Source organism: Myxocyprinus asiaticus, chromosome 10, assembly GCF_019703515.2.
Source record: "Myxocyprinus asiaticus isolate MX2 ecotype Aquarium Trade chromosome 10, UBuf_Myxa_2, whole genome shotgun sequence".
NCBI lineage: Eukaryota > Metazoa > Chordata > Actinopteri > Cypriniformes > Catostomidae > Myxocyprinus > Myxocyprinus asiaticus.
This window is the reverse complement of record NC_059353.1, coordinates 32,381,677-32,393,661: the sequence shown is the minus strand read 5'-3', so window position 1 is coordinate 32,393,661 and position 11,985 is coordinate 32,381,677. Positions and strand designations below refer to the sequence as shown.

At 38.0% G+C, this 11,985-nt stretch overlaps 1 protein-coding gene across 1 annotated transcript in view; it reads left to right on the top strand.

The window, feature by feature from the left end:
• Positions 1–3,782: 3,782 nt before the first annotated feature.
• The window catches only part of LOC127447456 (fibroblast growth factor 14-like), a 189,049-nt gene continuing 180,846 nt past the window's right edge, over positions 3,783–11,985 (top strand). The window contains exon 1 of the mRNA XM_051709342.1: positions 3,783–4,031. Coding sequence (XP_051565302.1) covers positions 3,941–4,031 — 91 coding nt within the window. The 5' untranslated portion in view covers positions 3,783–3,940. The remainder of the gene's footprint in view (positions 4,032–11,985) is intronic.

Below are 11,985 nucleotides of genomic sequence, written 5' to 3'. Positions count from 1 at the left end.
AATATTTCATGTACATATACTTACTTATTTGGTAATATAAAAACGAGATCATGTATAATCAGCCAGTAATTTTTGCAAAATGGACTATATAAGGATGACACAAGACCCAAGAGAATAAACCTACTGGGGTTTAATTTGGCAAAAATGACTGGCTTACTGTACATTATCACTTACTTAAATGTTCCATAACCGAGGTTTATATGAAGAATTTACATGTTGCAGTCTTTTTTTTTTTTATTGTTTTTTTTTTTTTTTTTTTTTTTAGCATATTAGTGATGGTCTTGAGATAAGCATTTAGAGATACAGTAAGTATTCATGCTACAGTAAATACTGTAGTTTCTTATTTTTTATAATTATTAGTGCATAGCTAGAGTACACCAAAAATAACACTACTTACTCTCCTGGCACGAGCAGTTTACTGCACAATGAAAAATAAGTATAATAATAATATCTGACAGTATAGTCAGAGGATCTTCCCTTGGGTGCAATGATGATTTACATTACATGAAACAGATCAATACAAGGCCTGACAGTGAGAGCAAAGAAGAAAACCTCAGAACTGCATCATTCCACACCCAGACAATCTCTGCACACACTTATCTGCAAAATCAAGGCATAATGTTGTTTTTATAATGTGTGTTTTTTTGTTTGTTTGTTTTTTTACTCTTTGAAGATGTCACACACGGTTCACAACATGACCAAGCACTAATGTTCAAATTTGATACACTTATGCTCATCAAGTAAGGATTTACAGCATTGTGTTGTTGCTTTATTCAGGGAAGTGCCCCTTCCTTTGATAACTCATTTAGGTTTTGTGATCATCATGTAGTGGGACTGATTTGGCTGTGTAAGGCTTTCTGTGGGGAATGTAGTCAAGAAACACTGAGCCTCAGAGGGGCCCATCTCCATGATAACCAAGACAACACAGTAGAGTAGCAAGTCTTGGGCTGAAAAAAGTAGGTTATTTAAGTAGATTAATCCAGTAAATCAAAGTGTGAAGCATCCTATGAATTGAACACAGACCTTTTATTTTTGTTTAATAAACTATATACAATTATTCTAAAGATATCATTATAATACTCATTAAGAACCTATTATGTAAGCTAATTATACAGTAAATGTTGTGACACGTTGGTAATACATTTAGAAAATGCTTTTTGAATGTAGCATTTAATGTAATAGTTCATTTAGCATATTTTTGCATGTTAGTTTATGGATAAAGAGGAAAATGTTTGATCCTTCAACACGTGCAAATTGTTGTCTCTCTACTACGAATGTAACTTAACGGTTATGTAACCTGTTAACGGCTCTGGGCCACATGTGTGTGACACCCTGAAATTAGCAAGAGAATGGACACACACAAAAAATTAATAAATAAGTCAACAACCTTGATTACAAAGCAAAAACAAAGAAGCAAGCATGTCATTAAAATAACATTTTGTTTCACATTGTGTTTTGAATGAGATTTCAGGAGAAGACGAGATGCGGCAAGACGAACTTTTGTTTTGCCAAACAAAAAAACATGTGGCTCCATAGTGCCGATACTTACAGAGTTGTGATGACCGTTTTTTTGACACTGCCCCACCTGTCAGAGTTTAAAGAGTGTTTAGATGACATGAAGCAATGGCATGAGGTTAGTTACATTTAAATAATTTACTGCTTTGAGTTATTTTGTTATGACAACCAATACTGAACAAGTTGAGCCTGAACTTATTTTTACTCCAACTAACACTTCAACTGTTTCTTGTTCTCCCTCTTGACGGTTCATTTTGGTAGTTTTTACAGTGAGTGCGTTTACATGCACAAAGCAAGAAATCTGCATTTACATGACATTTGAAATAATCATGCTATTCTCTGCTTTTGTCATCAAACCATGAAAAGGCATGTGCACAACACATGTACACATTGGATAGCAGGCAAGAACGCTGGTTAAGGTGTTTACATGCAACGCGAAATTGGTGTAATGGGTAAAAATCTATCCGTGTCGATCTTTTTATTCTTTGGCCTTTTATGACCATACACCGATAAAGGAACACTGTTTAATGTGTTTACATGACTGCACACGTGTTCGACTTTTTAAGCATAATGGATGTAAGAATGTAAACGTAAACGCGCTCATTGCTTCTTAAGGAGACCGGAACCAGAAAACTGTTCAGCGGCAATAAGAATTATCATCGCGCCGTCCAGTGGTTGATAAGGATGACTGCGGATAGGGAAACACACACACACACACACACACACACACACATGTTGGTGCAGCTATCATTATGAGGAATCTCTATAGACATAATGATTTTTATACTGTACAAACTATAGATTCTATACTCTAACCCTAACTCTACCCCTAAACCTAACCCTCATAAAAAACTTTCTGCATTTTTACATTTTCAATAAAACATCATTTAGTATGTTTTTTTTTAAGTGATTTGAATTATGGGGACACTAGAAATGTCCTCATAAACCACATTAATAGCATAATACCCTTGTAATTACCAGTTTGTTACCTAAAAAAAAGTCCACTTAAACCTGCCCCCCTCCACACACACACACACACAGTCAATGTATCAGTTGAAGCTAATTTATACACGATGTTCGAAGTTGACCTAAAACATTTTATGTGATTTTCTCCTCAAAATATGACCAAATGCACTGATGTGTTTGTTTGGTGACGCACGCAAACCTCAGAGAATTCGGCTAGTCCAAGAGCATTTTTGACTGGTTAAAACCAATCGTGGTTGTGGACGTTAAGATATTTATTTATTTATTTATTTTCCTCAAGAAACTAATTTTAAAAGGAGGAAGCGCGTAGTAGCCTTGGCTTCGTTCGCCTAGGGTGTTTTACTTCGCTCAGGAGAAAAAAAGTTCGGCTCCTTCCATTGTATAAATGAGGCTTTAGCGTAGTATAATCAAACTGCAAAACATACAGCTAATACAACACCCTAATTTAGAACTTAATCTAAAACATATTGTTTGGGGAGCAACTGGGGAGCCAAGTAGCCTATTAATTTAACTGCAAAACAATGAAACGTAAAATGTCGCATGCCGAACTCTTTTGAGTTGATTCAAACAAACCGCTTCATTGCAACGCATCGTTCGAACGAATCGATTCGCTAAAACGAATCGGACTTCCCAACGCTACTCTACAGCGAAATGCCTAAAAATCGTCAGTGATGTGACAGAGCCTAAACCACGTGTTTTACGTAACGGAAAGCCAATCTTTCAATTCAACCCCTCCTCCTTCTTGTCTATATCAAACACAGATCCAAGGCAAAGAGGAATACGTGCGAGATACTTTTCGGGAGGAAACGGGATCAGAATAATGCACAGGTGACACGTCAAGCCTCACTCCAACCGCGAGAGCATCCTCAGCTTCAGCATCACTGCTCGGTTCTGATCGTGCAGTGCTTTCACATTGATGAAAGCTCATGGATATTACTGACCAGCGGCAGCAGCAACAGCAGCAGCAACAGCAGGTTTCAGGAAGACTTCCCTGAGCAACACTGACCTGATGCTGGAAATGTGCGCTTTGCTCGGAGGTATCGCTGCTTTTAAATGGGATGCATCCCCGCCAGGCTTCTGATGCTGTGCACATCCACCCTTCATCTGAGTGATGAACTAAAAGGGAGCGGAAAGATTCGCCGTGTCTTTCACGTTAGTTTATAACGGGCTGCACGTTCCCCCCTTCTGCAGCACGTGCAATTTATAGAGTATCTATTTTTATGACCGACCAGCCTTTATTACTAAGAAGACTACCGGTGTTTTGCCAAGTCTAAAGAGAATATTTTACCTCTTGCATGAAGACTCTTGGATAGGAATACCTATTTTTCTATGATACTATTGGAAATCTGAGCATCCCATTGTGTTCTTTTTATTATGCAACCGCAAGGATCTGTTCTTTATCAGGGTGTCTAAGCTGTTGGATCGCTCCTCGCCCAAATCAATGTGGTTTCTTTGGAACATTTTCAGCAAAGGAACGCATATGCTGCAGTGTCTTTGTGGCAAGAGTCTTAAGAAGAACAAGAACCCAAGTGGTAAGAGCCATTGCGCTGATTTTCCTGCACGTCTTCTCCTCCTCTGCGTGCTGATCTGCAGTCAAATTTGTGCAGCAAGTCAGTGAATGCAGGCAAGCAGAGGATAACTTGTGCTATAGTGGTGAGACCAATCAGAGAGCTATTGGAACAGAGGGTTAAATAAAGCTTTTAACATTCAACTTTTTCAACTAAATCCCACAGGTATGCAGTGTTGCATGGATAAAGACAGGTGTAACAGTGTTTCTCCCCCATACTTGGGCCATATGTTTGTGAATCGAGCCTCTGGGTTCATTTCAGGGATGCTGCAGCATCCAGTCCTGCATCACTTAAAGTGATGCTGCTCTCTGGCTTTGGCGTGCTGCATTTATTTTTTACACAATAATTTACAATACAAAGACCTGCACAGCTTGTTCAGTCAATGTCACTGTCCACTCATGTCATTTGTCTCTTTTTATCACCAGATAATCTATGTGTTTTTCTTATAAGAGATCATTAACTTACAGTTTACATCAGTCCAAACAAGTCCAAATCTGTACAACTGCTTCTGTTGTATAGAGGTTGAACAAACCAAACCAAAACAAGGCAGTCTGCAGGGCACACTTGCTCATTTCTATTTCAGCAAAGCTGTTGACAAATATGGACACAATGAAAAACTGTGCTGAGCACAACAGGACGGGTGGGAGTCCTAAGTTGGTGTTGACACCTTCTTTATGAGACGTTTGCACTGCAGCGTAGTAGATCATAGCAGTTTTCTCATGCTGACAAGACACAATCATTCCTCGGTTGCACAGTCTATCATTCTCCACACTGTTGTCTGTAATTACCTTTATTATAATACTATACCGCATCAATTTATTTTCCAAAAGCAATGACATGCATTGTTTCCAGGACCTCGTTGTATATACTTGATATTGCTCTACCAACTTCCTCATATAACTAACACTTTGAGAACAATGCCAGCAAACTGGTTGCCTTCTTAACCGGATCCTTTAACATAATAGCTCAAACATATACAGTACCTCTAAATGATGACAACACACGTGTCACACAAAATGATTAAATCATAGCCTAAAGGTATTTTTATGGTCATATTTATCAATCAAGTATTAAATCAATACATTTATGAGGAAAATCTCTACAGACTGTACATGCATTAAAGCCTCTGTTCAGTTGGAAAATGATATTAGTTTCTAACTACAGTACAATACAGTTTAGGACCAAAGTTTAACTGTAGACAGCATTGATTGTCTCTCTGTGGCAGCCATGTCCAGGGTGATGCATTCATAGTGAAATGAAACCATAATTTTCTTTATTCTGTCAGTGATTAGAAGTAGCAAAGCGTGAGGTTTTTGATTAATTTATCATGGCTATTAGGGTCTTAGCAGCATATCATTAATAAAGAGTGCTGCCGCGGCCTGTTGGTTATAGTCTAGGGCACACAGCTATATTTTTAGAAACATAACATGCAGCAGGGGCCGCATGAACTGCAACCACTGTAGTTTATCCAATAGCCTTGGAATAGTTTTCTGTTGTATTCAACATAAGTGTATAAATGTGTCCCAGTTCTATCAGTTAACATCTTCTTATGTGATCCTTGCTCTTTTTAGATATAGAAAGCAGTGCTTATCCAGAGTTTTAAAGTGTGGTTTGAATGGCTGCCTTCTGTTCCAGAAGATGCACTTTCTGATAGCCTTGTTTTGGCTAATGTTTGCCTGGCAGAGACAAAGTCTTGCACATGGCAATTTGGATTGCCACAAAGGTTTGTGTTTGCTGATGCTTTAGAACTGAGGCAAACAAAGTCTGGTTCTCAACCTGCTAGAGTCTATATGGCATTAAAGAATGTGCTCTGAACTTTTGGGTCAAGAAGTAGCAATGCCCGTAATTGCTGTTGCTTAGTTTATGGTTCCTGTTCTATTATGAGAATTAAATGACTTATTTATTTATTTTATTTTTTATCTAGACAATCTGTTTAGTTCTCAGTCTGTGTTTATTTATAGAATTAATTTGTCATATCACCGTTAGATCATTCTTCTACATAGTGTTGTCACGGTACCAAAATTTCAGTAGTCGGTACCGATACCAGTGAAATTTTACGGTTCTCGATACCAATTTCGATACCACAGCAAAAATATGCTAATATGATAAAGTGCTATTGAACACACCAGTTTAGTTATTTGTAATAATTATTTTAATAATAATAGTTTAATAATTATTATTATTTTCCAGAACATGTTTTAAAGTTTAATCATCAAAATGGTGTCTAATCAATAAATTCTTAAAACTTTTAATAAGTGAAAATAGAACTTTTTAAAATGTCATTGCATTTTTTTTGCCAAACTTTTATTCAGCAGCTGTCTTGCTTGTGATAAATTGATTAATTATTGTTATTATTATTATTTTTATTACAGAGAATATTACATTTTACTATACAGTTGTATTATTCATATATATTTATTACATTTCTAATTTAATTTCTTCAATTTCAAGCATCTAGCTTTTATTTTGAATCAGGCTTTTATTATGACGTGTTTTATTGCGACAAGCTTTACTTTTCTGGATAAACAGTTCATTTTGGCCCATTGTGATCATTGAAGACTTTCAAGTCACGTCTGAAATCGCATCTCTTTGCACTGGCCTTTGAGTCTGACTAATGAAATGTAGGACACAGATTTGGAGTGTTTGTATTTTAGATTACTGGTGTTTGTGTATGTGGTCATTTTGAAATGTTATGTTTTAAATTGTATTACTGTGAAGCACTTTGGTCAACTCTGTTTTAAATGCTATATAAATAAAGTTGAGTTGAGATTAAAGCACAAATGCTGTGATTTAATTATATAAATATATAGTTTACATGTGCTGTATTGTGCACAATGGATAAGTGCTCTGCTCTCATCTGATACAACGTGAATGATTCTCAGTGTCTCAATGTGGAGTTTCCTGAGTATGAGCGGTCAGACTTATACATTCATTTAAAAGTACGCAGCTCATCCACGCTAAGATTGCAGCCTTCAGCGGTTTAATAAATCACATTAGGACATGTCACTTGGAAAAATTGTTCATGTCAGTGTAAAAGGAGCAACAGAGCATGTGTTCAAATTAAGCCTGTGAGCATTTTAAAGCTGTCGTGTGTCAGTCATATTGCGTGTTGGTACCGGATAGAGTCGGTGCTCGGTACTACCGGTATTGGAGAAACACTGGTATCGTTACATCTTTTTTATTTTTGTACTGACTTAGTACCGAAGTACCGGTACTTTTGACAACACTACTTCTACAGAATTGGCAGTCTGGAAATATTATAAATGGAGAGTACACATGCAGACACTTTTTTTAATTTTTATTTATTTATTTATTTATTTTCTCCCTTTTTCTCCCCAATTTGGTATGCCCAATTCCCAATGTGCTCTAAGTCCTCGTGGTGGCGTAGTGACTTGCCTCAATCTGGGTTGCGGAGGACGAATTTCAGTTGCCTCCGCATCTGAGACCGTCAGTCCGCGCATCTTATCACATGGCTTGTTGAGCGCATTACCGCGGAGACTTAGCACCTAGCGCATGTGGAGACTTCACGGTATTCTCTGTGTCATCCATGCACAACTCACCATGCGCCCCACCGAGAGCGAGAACCACATTATAGCAACCACGAGGAGGTTAACCCAACGTGACTCTACCCACCCTAGCAACCGGGCCAATTGGTTGCTTAGGAAGCCTGACTGGAGTCACTCAGCAAGCCCTGGATTCGACCTTGCGACTCCAGGTGTGGTAGTCAGCGTCTTTGCTTGCTGAGCTACCCAGGCCCCCCTACATGCAGACACTTTTAGCGCTTTTCTACCAACATGGTTCAGGGTCTGGTTCCTGGGCCGTGCAAATTCTTGAACTGTTCCACACATTTCCACAACAAAAAAGGCCGTTCCGGGCCCAGAAACCTGGTTCGACACTGGCCCCAAAATCTTGCTGGTCTCCACGCAGGAACCAATTATGTCAGGGGGTGGAGGGCGGGATAATGTTTCGTCAACAAATTTTTCAAAAATAAAAAAAAGTAGCTACCATCTGCAGCAAAGAGTACTTCTTCCCTCTATAAAAACAATAAAAAACTCAGATATCAAAAGCGTTCAGGTAAAGCGGACGAAATGAGCATTCTACGTGCGATATGGTCTTTACGGAGATCCGAGGTGAACTAGAGAGATCACAAAGGGGAAAACAATAGTCTACGAGAAGATCCAACATGAAGGGAGTGCAGGGACCGTAAGAAGGATCTAAACAAAAGTGACAGTGGACGAAGCAACAATGGTTTGGACACCGACCAGCCTACTATGTAACCGGGACTTTAAATTCAGCCAGTCACGCTCAGGGTAAACACAGAATTGCTGATCTCAGTAAGTTCTCCAATTTTTTTGCATTGTTTTGTTCAGTAAGGAAATTTTTGACCAGCAACTCTAACTTCGGAAGATCGCAGCTATCTGTTAAGTAAACTTAGGGATTCTCAAAATACATAAACATAATATTATATGCTATGGCAAAACTCTAAATATAACCATCTGCTACAACAAGTTTAATAATGATTCCACTGTTACAGTTTACAGAATTTAGCAAGTTAAGCCATAGTTTATACAAAATAATGTAATTACATTACCTGTCGTCTTTATCGTAAATGTCATCCCTGACAATCTTGTTAAGCAATGTAATAACGTTGGATTGCATTACTGTACTCCGTATATTTAAATATGTCCTCAAAAACAAGAGTAAAAGCTGTACACAAACACTGTTATGACGTGCCATGTTAGTTTATGGGTAGGTAAAGCAGTCGCATAACCCATTCCGTCACCGTTTGGTTAGTGGAAAAGCGTGGCCGACTTACGAAAAGCTCCAGATTGCCCTGGCCATGAACCAGCAGAGCACAGGCTTGGCACGCGAACCATCGCCATTTTGGTGGAAAAGTGCTATTTGTGAACTTTTTTACTGCGTGTTTATGCATCACAACTCACAGGGTTAAAGGAACACACATACAAACAAGCATGCACGCACACATGCATACATGCACGCACACAAACACAGTCAGTTCAGGCTGTACCAACCAACGACAGAGACTGTTAAGGGAAGAATGGGCGAGTTCATAAGCTGCATGTAGTACAGATCCCAACAGCTTGTGCTCAAGAGTCCTGTTGTGTTGGCAGTGTTGCCATTGTGGAATGACAGACATGTTTGTTGTTGGCCTACATCACAACCCACAAATTAAAAGTGCGATTGCTTGTGTTTCTGTCATAGTGCTTTTGAGTTGTCTCTTAATTTCTTTTAAATAAATCACAGCTGTGTTCATTGTAGCACAAAAAACTAGTCTTTTTAAGGGATGTATTATGTCTTATTGTCCATACACTTACTTACTACCAGTGCAATTGGAGATAGCAGTCCAGTCTTATTGTAAGCTCTCTCTCTCTTTGTATGTTGCTGTGTAACTGCTGTGGACAAAATATCTCCATTAATAACTCATAATGGAAATGTTATGTTTGTCAGCGCAGATATTGTTTCTTAGAGTGTGTTCTTACGTGTTCTTACTTTCATGTGGACTCACTTAACTTCATCATCCACTGATGAAGTTCAATTCCAGTACACAAGAAAGCAAGTACCAAGAATGCATAAAATGACCAGATGTGTTCGTGATCAGGCCGAATATTGAGGATGCATTGGATGGTGACTTGTGGGCAAAAACCCATTTGAAGTCCCAGAAGTCATAGCGACAATGCGGTGGCAGACAAACGACATTTATCGTTGTGTTTTCCCTCAAGAGTTTCCTGCTGTAAGTTTGCAAAAGTCTGATGGCTCGTGAGAGTTGTCATACTCCGTCAACATTTGTTGTTTTGTTGGGCATTATTTTAATAAAGTAATAAACATATGGAGGAAACGATTGTAAACAGTCTTTATTCTTTCAACATGTCACTAGTCCTGCAAAACCTCATTGGTGTGATAATAATGATGCTGTCACCAGTGTGTGATAATGCCAGTAGTCACTGGTTACAAATGTGCTGGGATGGGCAGTTGTGCAGCCAGAAGATCGTAGCACATCTCAAAGCTTGTAATAGATGTGTTCTGCGTCCTCCTGGCCTTCCAAGTTCGTTCTTCCAGGTAGCTTGGCAAGACTGGTCTTCATGAGAATGCAAGTCCATACTCTGCGTTCTTAGCATAAAAAAAGTGCACACTAAATAATTTTTTATATGTGTAGTCATGGTCTTACACTGACACCTATGATTGTGAATGCAGCATTATTTAAACGCAAATGTCTTTTTGACCCATGCCATTGTAGAAATTCACTATTCACAGTCAGCTAGGAAATCCTGAGTAAAATTGAATCCCTGAGTAAATATTTCAATAATAGGGCAGTTGCTGAGATTAAGCGAGTAGTATTCAGCTGGTCATGTGATTCTAACATGACAGCCCCCATGAGGGGACCCCCTCCATGTATATTAAAACAGCTTTTATAAGGTTACTAATATGACTGTGTCTTCATCTCATGTGAGTGCTGATGGTTTTATACATATTACAAAATTACAATTTATTTATTTATAAGTAAAACTTTTAAAATGAGGGAAAAAAATCACTGAGTGCACCTTTTAAATTAAAAAATATGGCCCATAGAGGAAACTGAGCATGAAACAAAGATATTTTCCCATCTGCCAGACCTTTCCATCTCTGTCACATGAGCAAGAGTAAATATCTTGCTTTAAGGTAAACATTTGCTAAATAGACATATGGGTTAAAATAAAAAAGCTCCATCATTTTATCATGTTCTAGGCAAAAATTGTAAGCCTGTTTGCTTAGAAAAGAAATAACAGCCCTCATCAAGCCACACGATTTGAGGTAATGTACATTGCAAGTGGTTGTGACGAGTGACATACTGAAGTTTAATACTTTGGATTAGGAGTTTGTTTAAATCTTGTACCTTAAGAATGGGCAATAGTAATAGTGATGCTTGCCATAGCACCATTAAAAATGCAATGCCACAGAAATAGACACAAACCTAGATAGCACATGTACATCTCCGAGATGTCTGTTTTAGATCTTTTCATCTGGAAAGCATCACAATCTAATTAACATCTTCTAAACATCTTAAAGAGATCAGATTTACAAACATTCTAAATCATAAACATCTCAAAGACATTTGCTGAATGTCTTACTGACATCCGAAACATACTTATTGACATACATCTTATTAGGGTTGCGCGGTACACCGGTACTAATGAAATATCACGATACCAAAACATTTAAAAGACACTATATCATCTTGTTGTTAATTTCGGTACTATATTAAAGTATGCTGCCATTAGCAAATTGTAATGTAATGTGAGAGCTTTGAGATGAAAAGTCTCAATATGGCCAAGTGTGATCATTATACAGCAGAAGGATGTCATTTAATTAAATAATATACAGTCACATGTGCTGCGTGCCACAGAATGAATGAGAGGCTCTGCTCTCCTCTGTTATCTCCTTCACACACACAGGCACGCGTGCGCTCGTGCACACACACACACACACATGCGCGCGCAACACACACTACTACTGCTTGATTTTCATGCAGTGTGTCCAATAGTATCCATCTGCAGAGCAGTGTGTTTAGTGTATAAATGGCTGTAAACTCTCAAATGACCTTTTCACTGGTGATTTCAGCTCTCGAGTCGTGTGAAGTTTGATTATAATGAACCCTTCAAAAACAGGAAGAACTTCAAAGGTCTTTCAAAATAAAAGTCCCGCTGAAATGAGAGTTTTATTTAACTGGATGCGTAAAATTGAAGACGTTACTACAGAAAATATTACTACTGTATAAAAGTGTAATATTCGAAGTAGTACTCATAATAATAATAATAATAATATAATATTAAATGGTTGTATTATTAGTATTATTATCTGTAAGCAATATCACAAAAGCTGAATACCAGTACTGAATATCAGCATGTTGTTATTCAGCCAT